We start from the raw sequence: 15,833 nt of genomic DNA, 5'->3' as shown, positions 1-15,833 counted from the left end.
AGTCAAGAGTTGGACTGTTGCCAAAAGAGGCCGCCCGCCATGCAGCTGAAACTTTTACAAGCCAAGCAGGAAGAGAGACACAGGGAGCGATCGAAGAAGAAAAGGAGGAAAAGAAAATGTGAGAGAGCTCCTTTCTTTCCTCCCTGTCTCTCCTCTCTGTCTCTCTGTCTCTCTGTCTGTCTGTCAGTCTGTCTGTCTGTTTTCTTCTCATTCCTCGTTAAAGCCATACTGTATTTGCCCGCCTTCATTGGCAGGGTGTAAGTGTAGGGCTGGAGGACATGAGGGGAGGAAGGGGGGTGGGGGGTGGGGGACTTTGAGTTCAGAGAGTTCAGCTGAGGAGAGAAATAAATGCATAAACAACAAAGGAGATGTGACGTCAGGTTGAGGGGCTGTCCAACCTGCTGGCTGAATCTGAGCCTCCATGGAAGAACCGAATTGTTGGATTGTTTGCACCACATGTGTGTGTGCGCGCCTGTGTACAGTCTGTGTACAGTATATGTGTGTGTGTGTGTGTGTGTGTGTGTGGGGGGGGGGTGTAGTCCATTGTCCTATCTTCGAGAAGATACTCATGTGGAATTTAAGCAGAGAAGCTAGGCTATTGTGGTCTGTTTTGTCTCCGCGGTGAGTTTTTAAGGACTGGGAGAACCCTCCAATAATGTGTGTGTGTGTGTGTGTGTGTGTGTGTGTGTGTTTGTGTGTGTTTGGTCAGTTTGAGGACTCAATAACTCAGGTATTACAGCAGCTGCAACAAGGATTACTAATTAACTGTTTAAAGTACCAAAGACAACAAAATTGTTTTGTATGTCTTCAAGTTGATTTAAGTTTTAAAAGAAGAAAACATTTCGAATTTAAAAAGTATTCCTTTTTTTTTTTTTTTTTTTTTTTAGAAGTACTGTCTGCATTTTGAAAATGACATCAGCTCAGAAGTGAGCTCTGATTGGTTGGCTCGGCTTGGGATACCCACTCAAACGTTAGCGATTGGTTCGCAAGCAGGTTATAGAGAAGGTCGGCCATTTATGAGCAGATGGATTTATGTTTTCTCTCCTAATGATTGGGGTCATCTAGAGGCGACAGCTCGCTGATCCAAGATCTGCATTGGTGTTCAACTCTCTTGCTGGTGTGAGAAAGCAGAGGGAGACCTGGGAAAGATGCCAACGGCTAGCGAGAGAAAAAAAGTGACATTCTCTGAAATATCCACCCTCCACGCTCACTGATTCATTTAGCTAAACTCCCTCAAACCCCTCCCACCGAGGAGGGAAGATATTATCCCCGATGGAGGGAGAGGACAAATTTGCAAAAGGATGGAGGGAGACGTGGAGAAAAGCAGACAGAATAAAGAGTCGCCTCTTTGAAGCAAGAGAACTTTTTGATCAGCTGATTCCAAAATATAGCGATATTAAACAATATAGAAGTGCTTGCTCACTCGCCATCTGTCTGTTGCTGCAGAATAGAATAAGTACAGCACAAGGTGAGAGGTGTGTTTTGGATGGTAGATGAATTACGTAAAAATCCTCAGAGTGCTCCAGCTGCTGTCCCGCTGTTTTGTGTCACCGCGTCTGCTCACGACAGTTTCTTCTTTTTCTTTTTTTTTTGTCTGTGACTCGCTCTCTTTCTTAACTCTTTTTCTCTGACTCCTCCTCTTTCTGTTCCTTCTGTCTCTCTCTCTCTCTCTCTCTCTCTCTCTCTCTCTCTCTCTCTCTCTCTCTCTCTCTCTCTGACTACAGCATGTCCCTCCCTTCCTCTTTCTGTCTCTACACCTCCCCTCCTGCCCTCCCTTTTCTCCCCTTCCCTCTTGGCAGCGGTGCCAAAGTGGGCAGGCGGACTAAGGCAAACACAGCACAGGGCAGAGCAGAGGGCGAACCAAAGGCTGGCGAATTGATTATGTGTATGTTTGTGTTTTGAAGTGTCCTCCGTCTGTGTTTGTCACTGCTTTGGTCATACGCAACTGCAAGTAACGTGAGTCTATTATGAGTCTTTTTGTGTTCTGTTCATTGCGTTTGATACTGTGGCTGGTGTGCATTTTCTGTGTATGTGTTATAGGGCTGTGTGAGAGCAGACGTCCCTCTGTCACCCAGTGTACGGACAGACGCACTCATGCCAGTAGGAGGGGATTGTGGGAAGGAGGTGTAGCTCTCAGAGGGTGTGCTCTACTCCTCTCTTTTCCCTTCTTCCCGCCATCACGGCCCTCTTCTCCTCCAGTCCTCCGGCCCAGCCCGCCGCTCACGTACAGGCTCCAGGTATTTTTCTTTTTTATCCTGCGACACCTCTTCCCGTCTTTTTCACAGCCCTATAATCTTTCTCCTCCAGTTCCTCTTGCCCTTTTTTCTGTCCTTCATCATGCTATTTTTCCTGTAAATGTCTTTTCGTCGTCAGTTGCCACGCTGCACTCCGCTGGCCGCCATTTTCACTCAATGGACATAACAGGAGAAACTTTTCTAGTGCTCGGAGGGACTCCTCGACTCCCTGCTGACCATCTTCTTTCTCCTGCTTCCATTATCTCTGTCCTTGTCCCCACTTCCTCTCCCCTCTGCTCTAGGACAGCAGGCTCTGACAGGCTGGTAAACAGTGTGGCTGTGGCTTTCCGTATTGAACAGGTGTCTCTTTGTGGACCAGAAAGAGTAAGGACAGGCCTTCTTGGTTACTTTTTGACCTCAGAGGGTCGACTGAGCTGTTGTTGTGTTCAGGTCAATGTAGCTTGTTTCAAAGGCCAAGTGAGACACTTGGCATGTCTCTTATCATCCAGATCTGTTATGATACCTAATATGAGGACAATATTGACTTTGTTTTCCTTCACACGCTGTTTGCACTTTCTGCCACTGTTAAAACATAGATATGTGGCAGCTGCTTCGCAGGAACATGCTGTTTGTGCGAAGGATTATCTTTCTTCGATTTAGAGGTGTGACAGTTTAAAGGTGGCAACTGCCATGTTTGCCTTGTCACACTGCCTCATAGACTACTGCATATGATACTTTGCACTTCAGACGCGACTGAGGCAGAAATGAAACTGAGTTAGGTCAAACAAACAGACAACACTGTCAAGAAATGTTTAATGTCGGTTCTTCATTAGTTCTCTCAGTGTGACCTGTCTGTTGAAAAAACAGAAAACTTAAACAGTAGCATTTGTCTCATTGATGTATATCTTACTCAGCACATTATTCATTTTACACTCCGTATTTTGATTACAGTCTCATGTCAGAGGCCAATATGCCATGAAACAAACGCATCCGATCAACGCTGCGCTCTCTGAATTAGATAATACAGGATATGTAAATGAATCAAGCAACAATTTGATCTTTTAACCTACTTCTAGACACAAAATTGAATACAGATTGAATCTAAAATATCTGCATATTGAATGTACAATTAGGACTTTAACTGGACTGCTTATTGTTAGTACTGTATCTTGATCTAAATACGTTTTGATGTTAAGATGGCGTCTCAGTGCCACGTGTTTAGGAAACAGAGAATATGGGCAGACCCTTTCAACATGCCCCTCACAATTTGTGAATATACCACTCCTAATTCCCCTGCATCAGCCTCTGTCATTTAAAATCAACCAGCTTTTTACATTCAGCAGCGAATTAAAAAAGAACCAAAAGAGTCTGTCTACATGTATATCGAGTGACAGTGAGAGGAACATGTTAAGAAAGAAGAAGCTGTAGAAAAAGATAGAGAACAAGGGTTACAGAGACAGAAAGAGAGGTAGGAGTGGGAGAGCTCTTTCCCCGCCCCTCTCTTATCCTCAGATGAACTTATCGTGTTGCCTCATAGTGTTTCTGAGTTTTTCTATTAGAGGCCGTCAGGCTCACTTCCTGCATTCAGCCTCAACATAGCTAATTGGCTGATATCTTGGCTGACTAGTTGCAGTTTGCAGCAAGGCAACAGGAAGTTTCTCTTCTCATGCAGGAAGCTGCAGCTGTTTCGTCCTGACATACACCACTTTGCACTCTTGCACTCGTACTCTTTGTATACATGCACACAAATATGCTAGCACACCCTGTATGTATGTATGCATGCGCGTGTGTATGGCCTGTTCTGTGTGGCATTAGTGAATGCTCTAACGTGGGCGTGTAGCAACATGCCAGCCAGGCCAGGCATCTGAGCCATCAGAAACATTTGAAACCATGGTAACCACACATCTTATCAGCACATTAGCAAAAGCATAGACAAGTGGAAAAGAGCAGAGGGGACAGAGATAGTAAATGAAGGAGAGGAAAAGAACCTTTGATCTGCATTTTCTTCATTCTGAGGTTTTAAAAACACATCTGGCCATCTGGGTAATTGCAGGGTATACTTTAGCCAATACACCAGCGACTCAGAAATGTATCCCCTAATAACTCTCATTCTCTTGAAGAAACCGACTCATATGAATATGAAAAAAAACATTCTGTTGTTCTACTGTTGTGACAGACTAACGTGAGAAGTATAGATCTTAAAATTGGAGATTTACAGTGTAATGAGTGTGTGCCTGCCGCCTTTTCTTCACATTATTATATCATATCATTATTCAACCTAGCTTTACTTATGTGTGTGTATCTGGTTAAAATGATTGGTAGACACTGTGATAGTCAACACAATGGCTCCCTTATACTCCCGCCTTATCTGGGTTAGGCTATCTTTTCATCAAACACATTGCCTGGCATGTTTACCTAGTTCTTATGCCTGTAAGCCTGACATTTGTGTGCGCAGACCTCCATCTTGGAAAACCAAAGTTGATGGCAAAGGACTAGAAGCATTTTCATTTCATTAACATTTAGTAAAATCAGGATCACATAGGATGACCTTCTTTCATGTGCACAGGTCAAGTAAATGTGCTGTGTTTACATGTATATCGCGGTGTATTTCTGTATACATGAATACTCGTGAGCATGAGCCTTGTGTTGCTCTCGGCTAATGAGGGTATACAGAACATCAGTGCGGGCACAATGCCAAGTGGGCACGGAAGAGGCTCAGTACTCTCGTCCTTCGTCCTTTTATGTAGGAATCAGGCAATCCTTAGGGAGTGGGGAGGATGAGAAAGCAGGTATGATAAAATCACCATGGCGCTCTATTGAGGATCAGCCCTCTTATATCTGCCAGATGCCTGGACACAATTTTTCTCCAGAGTGAGACGGGACACACGTAAGACAAGACATCCGTTTGCATCTTTTTACCGATGGAAATTCTTCAACCTGCTATTTGTTGTATGGCATACTTTCTGTGTCAACTCCAGCTTCTCCGCCGCTCCTCCTTCTCTTTGCCCACCATCTCCACCTCCTTCCTCCCTCATTGAAATTCTGCCTGGCACAGAGACACTGCCCATTCTTGGCACAAAGCTCAGAGAGAGAGAGAAACAAGAACCTGTACCAATCGTGTGGCACGTCCTCCGTTGTGTCTGCCAAGCATTCATCCCGTCTCGCGGACCAAGGGACCAAGCTAACCAATAGGTATTTCCCTGCCTCGGCTTCCTGCGGAAATCTGCTCCAATTTCGAGTTTAGTTGGCAACTGAGTGTGATGCGTGTGTTCGGGGATTTGCTGATTAATTTGTGTGTTTACGTCGATTGTATTGGGTGAGGAATGAATCCGACAAAACGGCCTATTGTTTCCATGATCATTTTCAGCTTAATTTTCCCATTGGGTATGGATTTGTTAAAGATAGCGGGGTAGTGGTGGTTTTCTGTGTGCTTTAATAGCACACAGTAGGTTGATGTTAGACGTTTGTAAAAGATGTAAATAAACACTGGTAATTCGGTTTAGCAGCAATTTAGATTTTGTTCTTTTAACTTCTTTTAACTAAGTTGATTGTAACTTCTAGTCTTTTGAAGGTGTTCATTTTTTAATTTTCTTTAAAGGCACAACTATTTTATAGTTGTGTTGGTATCATAAAAATGAATCGATTTAAAAATGGAATGGAAAGAAACACGTGTAACTGTCACCCAAAGAAAGATTAACATACTTATGCAGGAAATTGTCTCCAGAAAAACACATCCTGGTTGGTCACAGCAGTGCAGTATTGTCAGAGGGAAAGAGAGGACAAGCTCTGTGTTTCTTGGCTCACACAGAATACTTCTAATATAAATGTACTATCAATTGGCCATAATTCCGCCGTGGCAGATGCACAGACAGATTGTCTGATAGGCAGATGAGATTAACTCCATAGGCCACATTTCTTCCTTTCCTCATCTTTCCTTCAAAATCCTCTCAGCTGCCCTACTGGCTGGAGGCTCATTTATTTTAGAGCTGTTGACAGAGAAAATGATTTGCCCCAGCCGAGCCATGTGTGCCCCTTTTATGTGCTATTGACAAAGTCCACGATCACAGACAACAGCGCCCAACAGAGCTCACATGACTGACTGAGTGGGGCCTCAGTGCTTCCCAAACAGTCGGGAGTTGTTCAGGGAATTTAATGGCAATTTTGCTATAAACCCAGAACAACAGAATTCCCCCTAGCACTAAATGGTAAAATCGTTTTACTCTACTGTTAAACTTCATTAATTTGACCCATTTCCCCCCAGTACACTGTGTCATAAAACTAATAGTCTGTCTTCCAAATACAGCTTCAGTCAGGAGACGTTTCTTGGCGACCAAACAGAGAGTAGATCTGTCACTGGCACTGTGGCAGAGTTGGGCATCGTGCCAACACCCGCCCCCCCCCACACCCCCTTCTGTCTGTCTGGTGTTCTGTAATCAGACTGGCAGGGTCTACTGCATGCTAACTATGGGCTGGTCTGGACAAAGTCTCAGGGGTTGTGGCTGTATGCTAATTTATGCAAGCAGTGTACCTCCTAACCCCTTCTCTGTCTATCTAAGGCCCAGGTCTGGCATTTAGTCTGGCACTCATTAACCCTTCAGTCGCTGCCATGATAACCTGCTGGCCCATCCCAACCTTAATCTCATAAGAGTTTAGCAGTCAGCTGCCTAATGATGAGACAAATCTTTCTTAGTGAGATTAATACAAGTTTACGAATTCAAAAATACGATCTGCTGGTTCAGTGCCAATTTTCTGATCGAATCAAAGCTTAACTGTTAATGGTACCAGTCACATTCCGCATCTGATGCCTTTTCTCTGTGAACTTTCCAGCTGTCTGATGAATTTGGGTTGCAATCTTACTTTGTTCTTGTGACTGTAAACGTGTCATCGGTTGTTGGCTTCGTCTCAGTGCGTGGCACAAGATTCATTCTCCATCACCGTCGATAGGTCAGCTGCTCTTTCTTCATCATGAGAAAGCAGGCTCGCAAAGCCCCCCAAAAGGTAGAACTTATAATGTTTTGAAGCAGACCTAAAATGGCCGATGTGCACAACGCCATTTTGTGTTTCCTTGTTGTGTTTTGGGGGGGGGGGGGCAGAATCCCAGCCTTGTATTCAATCAGAGGCAGCTGGTGGAAGCCATACTTGCAGGCATCTGTGTGTGTACCTCCGTCGCCAGCCTACACAGGGATAGCCCACTGGAATGAGCTCAGTTTTTGGCAAAAACGGAAACGAATTCCTGGCACAGAGTCGAGCAGCTTTTTTTTTTTTTTTTTTCTCTCTCTTGTCGATCACATGCCAGAATCTCAGGAAGCCAGTGAGTTGTTTGTTAGGCTTTCACACATTAGTGCTCGCACTTTCCGATGTCTGCTTACCGTTAAATTATTTGTCTTTGATTCATTTTAATGGAACGGATTTCCTAAAGACATTCGGCTCTGCATCAAAAAAAGAAAAAGAAAAAGAAGCTGGGTTGATCGGTGAGGATGTGCCAATATGTAAAATGTTATTTTTTTAAGAAGTAATAGACGTTTCACCAAATCTTGGCTGTTGAAGATTGGTCATGAAGCAGTTTTTAGCAATTAGTCATCATTTTTGAATCAACTCCACTAACAAAAACAAAGATTCAGACACAGAGATAAATCTAAAGATGCAAATACACTCCTTTGTGCTGGGACGGAATTTGAACGCATCAGTTGAAAATGTAACATACATATACACTTCAAAAAGGCAGTTTTATCTTGCATGTATTTTATGGAAACAATAGTAAATCAAGATAACCCTCTCTGTCTCTTTTTCTTTGTACCATTGCAGGACAGTTACCTTCGTGGATCTTTGAAGCAGAACCAACGTGGATGCTGTCCTTGGGGCTGAGGTAGTAGATTGAATAGTTGTGGGGTTGTGTAACCTCTTTTTGAGATAACTATACAATCTACTGTCTTTCCCAAGGAGACAGCTGAGTCAGCCACTCGCCAAACGTCATTTCCAGACGGAAAATCATGTTGTCCAATTAAAATGTCCGATTGCAGCAATCAACGTAATGTTCTGTGTTAACCATTGTTTGAATAGAGCAGGTAAATTAGGTTTCATCTTCCCTAGCAGGACGTGAACGTGTTGCGTGTTGGATTTGGGCTCTGTCAGGGTGAGGTAGTAGGTTGTATAGTTTGGTGGGTGGGATTGCACCCTGCCCAGGTGATAACTATACAGTCTATTGCCTTCCCTGAGGAGCTCACTGAACACTCACGAATGCTCAACACACTCTCGTAATATTATCAAAAAGAGCAAGTACATGTGTGCAGCAAAAGGTTGGCGATAAATTAATTGAAGTTGTCAAATTACAAAAAAATGTACATCATAATAAAGTCCTATTGCCTCAAATCAGTTGTCCTAAAATCAGTGAATGAGATCTTGGTATTGTTTATCTGCCAACTAATGCAACTTAGATGGCTTCATGGTTTGTGTACGTCAGCTAGTGAGTTTGTTAGTCTACAGCACCCTCTAATGGAAACTCAGGAGAAAGCTTTGACTTAAAGTTTGTGGATGAGGGGTAGGTGACCAAATGCAAGGTTTCATTCAAACCAAACCCTACACACAAATTCACTCTATGGCTGCCTATAGTTCCTAAGTTGCTTATGTGTCAGAAAGGCTTAAATGATTGTTGGATGCAGTAATTGTCAGATGTTCTTGTGTAGGTTAAAACCTCCTGACAAAGTCCCATGAACTCAAACCTCAAACATACTGGACCTAAAATGACTGTGGGCCTTTGTCGGGGTCTTCCCTCCTGATCCACCAGTCTCTGTGTGATTGGCTCAGTTGCCTGTTGTTGATCGGCAAACTTGCTTGTCCCCATGGCAACAGTTCTGCCTCACGACGAAGCGCCTCCATATTTGGCTGTAGGCCTGTTGGATCTTTGGGATGCGACATGCGTAGACCACAGGATTGACTGCTGAGTTGGCATAAGACAGGAGAATACCTGAAAAAGTTGATTCTTGACTGTCAGACTTCACTGTTACTGCTGGTAAGTGGTCATATCTGTAACTACGTGACATTTAAAGCCTCTGGGGGAACTTTTTGAACAAATGTCTCAACATGAAAATAAAGAAATGACCAACTTTGGACTCTGTAATCACTAGAAAGATTAACTGCCTATATAAAGAGTCCCCCATGTGACAGCTTGAGGACCCTGAAACAGCAATAGACAGTTCATCAGGTGCAGAGGAATCCAGCAGCCGGCCAACAAAAAGAGAACCAGAGCCAGGAAGCAAGCCAGCCTCTTTCCCGAGCCGAGAAGCCTGGGCTTGGGGACACATCTCTTTTAGACCGCCCTGCAAGCCCCAGAAGATTTGAGTGAAGAGGAGGTTCATGACCAGCAGGGGCGCCATGACACATCCCAGAAAGTTGAAGTAAACCATGAAGGGGAGGGCGATAGTAACTGAGAGGAAGGTGCAGGGCGGAGCTATGACAGAAGAGGAGGAGGATGTATTGGTGGAATCAGATGCAAGAGAGGAGTAGTTGTGCCAGTCAAATAGAGGGGTGAACCGAGTAGACTAAAGAGTGTCCTGCACACAGACATGGCCATGTATGCCTCTGTGTGGCCAGGGCTTTGTATCTGAACATGAGGGATGAAACGGAAAGAACTAATAAAAGACAGGATTATTTCTACAAATCAACAAATAAGCAAGTTATCTTGCAAGGTTTTCTACTTGGAAACCGGTGTGTCTGTGTGTTCCTCACCTAAGCTGTGTGTGTAACCGAGAGTATCGGTCCAGGGCAATAGCAAGCAGTGACAGCACAGAGGCCTGTGTCAGCACGAGCACGACCCAGCTGAGGAGTAGGCACAGGTCAGGGGTCACACTCCCCCGGCCATCTAACAGTACAGCCAGGGGCACAGCCGCCACACCAGCTAGAATGCCAGGGAAACGAGGAAGCAGAAGGTGGGTTCCCAGAGGGAATCCCCGATACCAGTACACACCGCACACACCACCAGCACATTGCCAAGGCAACAGGCCACAGCAATCAGCACCTCTAGTACTGTGTAGGTCAAACCAAATCCATTCTGCCATCACTGAAGATGGAAACCAGGGAAGACAGAGAAGCTGGAAAGTTTGATGGAGCAGGTTTTCTTGAAGACTCTGGGCAGATGGAACAAATTCCACAGGGAGGTTAAGTCAGCCAGAAAGGAATAGACTATCTGAACAACAACCACAGGAATATGTGTCCTGTGGTTGTTGTTCAGATAGTCTATTCCTTTCTGGCTCGGCTCTTGGCTTCAAATGACCCGAATTGAATTGAAAAGACGATTTTTATATGCAAACATGCATGCGCTTCTGCGTGCACACACAACAACAACAACAACAACAACAACAACAACTACTAAAGACATGCACTCCATGGAGATGCCATCTATATTTCATCAGTGAGTGAAAATTCTTTCTTATTCTGTTAAATGTGTCTTGGTGGCCTAAGAGGAGAGGATTTCGGAATGAGCCACATCCCATTTTTCACACAACAAATGTATTTGAAATTACCAGCTTGATATTTTACTTTGTAAAAGTAGTATTACTATAATGTAGAACTACTAAAAAGTAGTAAAAAGTAAAGCAAAATGTAGTTTAAATGTCACAGTGTCCTCTATCAGAGTGTCATATTTTGATACAGATTATGTTATTTCTAATCAGCAGAATGGCGGGGAAACACCTGTCAAATTGACCCCTTTCAAAGTGTTTTATATCAGAAATATGGATTTCTTTCAATCACATTGCCCAAAAATAACATGGATTATTCCATACAACGTTCTTTGGGTAATTTTAATTATTACTTTCATTGAATTTTTAAATTTTTTTAATTTAATCTTATAACATTTGAATTTTTTTTGTTTGTTGATGGTTTCAAAACAGTATCCGTAACTAAACTTTGAAATCTACCCATCTGTGATCCACTCAACAGATCTTAACTATTAGGCAGAATTAATTCATAATTTCTGCCTTTTTAACTAAAAACCTATGTATAATTTGATTCAAATGAGGTTTGTTGACCATGAATTCCAAGAAAAAATTTAAACGCCATTATTAAACCAGCTTTTTAAAAAAGTGCCAGAAGCATGGAAAAAGTGGCAAATAAATCAGAAAAAGTGACAAAAACATTGGAAAAGCACAACAACAACATTTCATTTTCAGTTATGACCACAAGGGACAAGTTCGTGGTTAATGGGAAGACAACACAAGGGTTAAAGTAGTGAAGTCAAAGGTACAATATTGTCCTCAAAAATGTAGCACAGAAGCACAGTGTAAAGTAGCAATAAATGGATATACTCAAGTGTGTACCCCAAATTTAGAAGTACTGTACAGTACTTCAGTAATGCAGTTACTCATAAATGTCATACCAAAACAAGCTTGTAACAATTGCAGGAACAAAAAAAAAATTCAGCTCTGCAATACAGGCTAACTTAATCAGAAATGACATCCCATGAGGATTAAACATGATGTGGTCTGCCCCTGTGTGATGCGGTTTTCAGCAGGTATGTATATGGCTCCATCATTTGACTATGAAAATGAAATTGCTTTACTTTTTCAACTTCAAAGAAAGTAACACCGCTAATGTGTTCAGTGTGTGTGTGTGTGTGTGTGTGTGTGTGTGTGTGTGTGTGTGTGCTGCTACTCTGTGTGTCAGGGGCCTTTGTAGATGTTACTGATTAACAGGGCTGTTTTGTTTAGTGCATGCTTACTTTGCATACTGTAGAAGTTTGGCTATGGGTGTATTTATGTGTGTGTTTGCTTAAGTTTATAAGCACATCTGCGTTTGCTTGGCTGATATGCACAACACAGTACATCTTTGTTCTCATAGATAGATAGATGATAGATAGGTACATAGACAAAAATATCAGGTATTCTGAAAATATATACTTTTAATTTTAATCTTAAAAAAAAGATTTATTTTACACAAACAGAGCTTGTTTACACAACCTAATTAAGTCTTTAAAATGGTCTTGTATCTGCCTCACATCTGCAATAGAGAATCACAAAAAAAGAAAACCACGGCTGTAATTATAAGAACAATATGAATTCTACTTATAAAGTAGATATTATGTGATAACCTTTTAGATTTACATAATTTTGAATGCCAGTCTGACCTACAGTGTTTTTATCGTCTGGCTTTTCAAATACTCAGTATTCATTTGTTTTCTACATGACATGGAATTAAAATCAACAGATAGGACATTAATGGGACAAACATCAAAATATCCATTGTGTTTAGTCTTCTTTGCTGATGTACACTCCTTATCATGCTTTCTACACTGTATTAGAGTCTCCTTGTAAGCCTCTCAGCGTCTTCTCATCGAACCGGTAGGTGAGCTTCCGCTTCACCTTCTGAATCTCGCCGGTGCGGTTATAGTTTCTCAACGCCCGTGCCATCTTCTGGTAGGTCATGGTCTTGCGATTACCTTTTCGCTGGCCCCACAGCTGCGCCAGGCGCTCCTTGTTTTGGGAGGAGAACTGGAACGTGCCGGAGGAGGATTGGACCCACCAGATGCAGCTTCGCATCGATGGAGTCTGGAGCATCTCAAACAGGAACTGGAACAACCTCTCCTTCCTCTTTCCTGCCATGAAGGAAATAAAAATATGAGGTGGTTGTGACTCATACATGTGTGTGTGTCCGGGTGAAAAAGCAACCTAACAGAGGGCTTAACACTGTTAGGTGTGTTGATATATTAAATTGTTGTACTGTTGAGAGTTTTGATGCTCAGGTGCATCTTTGGAAATGTGCGTATGTGTGTGTGTGTGTGTGTGTGTGTGTACCTGAAAGTGGGACAAGAGGCAGGGAGTCTCTGTCCTTCCTGCATCCCCTGTCAGATGACGGTGATGGGGAATCTTGGTATTCCTGGTACTGGGAGCTACTGGACAGCGAGTCGGAGTCAATGTATCCAGGTGCCTCGTAATACGCAATGTGGTTCTGAAGCAAACATATAGAAAACATATTAATAATTCTCAAATGTAACCATTCACATTAACGATTGACTAGAGTCAATCAAAACGTGTCAAGTGTCACACAGTGATGTGTTGTCGGACTAAGCTATGTAAGAGGTTTAATTTACTAAGAGACTGAGGTCCTTGAACTCACCCATTGGTTGTCATGGGGACTAGGCCAGGCTGAAGGCAGGGCTTGCTCTTCATATTCCTCGTTAGGAGTGTGAGAGCCACAGTGCCACTCATATGGATGCTGGCCTGACCAACTGTTCTCTACCGACAAACAGGCAAAAGATAATCAGATAAAAGATGCAGAAATATGCAAGCACCAACATAATCATCATCATCATCATCATCATCATCCCATTATTGTCTTCATCATTGACTGCCCAATACTAACCTATGATCCTGGTGCCATGGTGGGAGTGTGTGTGTGTTTGTTGCCCCATGGTGGTCGGAGGTGATGACGGTGTGTGTGCAGGCTGGACCTCCAGTGAGTGCTCCTGCAGGTACTCCTCGATCACCTCCAGGTCCACCTCAGGGCAGGAGGAGGGAGCCACTCCGCTCCAGGCCCCCCGACCTCTGCTCAGCCTGATCTCAGTCACATAAGCCATCTGACAGACAAAGAGCAGGACAGAGGCTTCAGAAATCATACACACTTGGTTTTCTGTTGTGTAATGCTGACGGGGAGAAAACACTTTGGATGAAGTGGGGCATTTATCTCGTATTACAGCCAGAGGTGTTACATTATCAGACCGCACACCTGCCGTTTTTTTTGTTTTTATCTCATGAAAACCCATTGTTGTTTTATTGTGGTGCACTTTTTGTGCTGTGGTGGATCATACAGTGTTCTGAGATCTGAAGATCAGGGATGCACTCATAAATCAATTTTAAATGAGCTGTGGCTATGAGTCATCCATTTTCTACATACTAATAAACAGCAGTGACCAGTCTCATAATATGATAATCTTTCCACCTAGCATAGAAAAATGATGCACGCTGATTACATCAATATGCAGTGAACTGTATATTTGACCTGATCTGAGCTGTGTGCTGGTGTTTGTTGTCTTGAAAATGAGCCAGGTAACACCACTGGGACTGTGTAATTTAGTTTGACTGGCAAATTTATGCAAGTGTTTGTGCTTTCAACAGCACAGGTAACAGTAATGTGGGGCTATAACCTTTTACCCTTAGCCAACACATGTCAGTTACAGTTATCACAATGATCTTATAGAGCACACTATTTCTAAAACATCTAGTTGGATGAACATTTGTCATGAATGGAACTTAAAATAAGAAAAGAAACATACACACTAAGTAAAATAAAAATAATATCAGACTCACCGTCTCAATTTCTGCCAGCATACTTAAAGGATATTCTGAAAAGAGAAAACACACTTGTGACACACCGGAATCAAAATGAACGCAGAAGTGAAAGAAGCTGTCACACATTCAGCACTTCTCTAACTTATCCTATTGACAGTCATGTGACAGCAAAAAAAAAAATAGACCATCTCAGAACCTGAATAAATGAGCAACAACAACAAGGATTACCTTGTAAAGTAAGAGATGTATGCTCCTGTGTCTGGTACAGCGAGGTAGTATCCTCAGGCAGTAGCAGGTGGAGACATGAAAATTTGAATTTCTCACCTGTGTCATGCTCCACCTGGACATCACTTCTCTTATAGTCTTTGCACACTTTTGGCCAAGCCTCCAAGAGTGGGAGTGGTTAACAACATAAGTCTATTTTATACAACAGCTAGAGATTCAGGGAGTGTTTTTAGAGTGTTAAGCTTTATTTCATGAAATCAAACTGTTGGTTAATATCTGTGTTTTTTTAAATAATTGTTTCCACAGCAGACGTACCATGGAAGATAACAATGTGGCTTTATATGTTTGGCATGATAATTGAATATAGGAAGTGGGAAAGATATAGCACAGACAGACAGCATTGCCAGACCTATCTCCACAGCGCTGCGGAGTAAATAAGCACTGCATAAACATATAATCGATTGTTTACATCACATTACAGTACACAGCTATAAGGACATTTAAATGGTCATTCATTCTTTATTCATATTTATACAACAGCTTCCAGTTATGGATGTTTCACAGAAGTAGTTATAGCTGTTGACAACTACATTGTTAATAACACTTGAACCCTTAAAAAGACCTGATATCTGCTACAGCTACATTATTGTGGGTGGTAATCCATTTTCTAAAACACGTAATGCTCCTTTTAACTTCTAAACAGGAGGGTTAAAATAAAGTGAAAGCCTCCTGCGTCAGTAAGTGGTAACATTTCTGCTTATTCATCACAAACTATGCTCAGCACATCATGGACATATACCTCTGATTCTTAGAGAAATCAAAACCACCCTCAAAACAATATTTCAAGATTATTGCTTTGAGAAATGTTTAACTAACTGACTATTTAATAACAATTAATGAGAAAAAGTCAAATGCGGTAACTTAAATCTGTGAACATCGTTGTAACTGTGATGGAGAATTTTTGTAATTAGCTTCCTTGCGCTGTATGAACCACTGTGGGGAAGCAAAAAGCCACAGGTATTGCATCACATCCACGTTAGGAACACATGATCTAATTCATTGTTCACTTTTGACATATGCTACAAATAAGCAT

At 42.4% G+C, this 15,833-nt stretch overlaps 2 protein-coding genes and 1 pseudogene across 11 annotated transcripts; 1 reads left to right on the top strand and 2 right to left on the bottom strand.

The window, feature by feature from the left end:
* On the top strand, window positions 1-10,876 carry LOC117947648. Of its 10 annotated transcripts, none has more exons than XM_034876773.1 (3): window positions 24-118; window positions 2,041-2,237; window positions 8,040-8,603. In XM_034876773.1, exons 1-3 carry the CDS (start codon window positions 40-42, stop codon window positions 8,097-8,099), a joined length of 336 nt encoding a protein of 111 aa, XP_034732664.1. In that variant the 5' UTR covers window positions 24-39; the 3' UTR covers window positions 8,100-8,603. The 10 variants fall into 10 exon arrangements, 5 of the variants coding, with proteins under 5 accessions (XP_034732661.1, XP_034732664.1, XP_034732660.1 ...); XR_004657279.1 differs by lacking the exons at window positions 24-118; window positions 8,040-8,603 and adding exons at window positions 942-1,468; window positions 10,866-10,876 and having other exon boundaries at window positions 2,041-4,323; XR_004657278.1 differs by lacking the exon at window positions 24-118 and adding an exon at window positions 942-1,468 and having other exon boundaries at window positions 2,041-5,426.
* On the bottom strand, window positions 8,652-10,390 carry LOC117947667 (annotated as a pseudogene).
* A 1,203-nt stretch (window positions 10,877-12,079) lies between the features above and the next one.
* LOC117947666 (transcription factor Spi-B) lies at window positions 12,080-14,905 on the bottom strand. The gene is made up of 6 exons (XM_034876810.1): window positions 14,744-14,905; window positions 14,534-14,568; window positions 13,590-13,803; window positions 13,344-13,462; window positions 13,022-13,175; window positions 12,080-12,822 (listed from the first exon to the last, which is right to left on the bottom strand). The coding sequence occupies exons 2-6, from the start codon at window positions 14,552-14,554 to the stop codon at window positions 12,515-12,517; spliced, it is 816 nt and encodes a 271-aa protein (XP_034732701.1). The 5' UTR covers window positions 14,555-14,568; window positions 14,744-14,905; the 3' UTR covers window positions 12,080-12,514.
* Window positions 14,906-15,833: the final 928 nt, after the last annotated feature.

Source organism: Etheostoma cragini, chromosome 7 (genome assembly GCF_013103735.1).
Source record: "Etheostoma cragini isolate CJK2018 chromosome 7, CSU_Ecrag_1.0, whole genome shotgun sequence".
Taxonomy (NCBI): domain Eukaryota; kingdom Metazoa; phylum Chordata; class Actinopteri; order Perciformes; family Percidae; genus Etheostoma; species Etheostoma cragini.
Note: the sequence above shows the minus strand (reverse complement) of the source record. Positions and strands in the feature narration are given on the sequence as shown.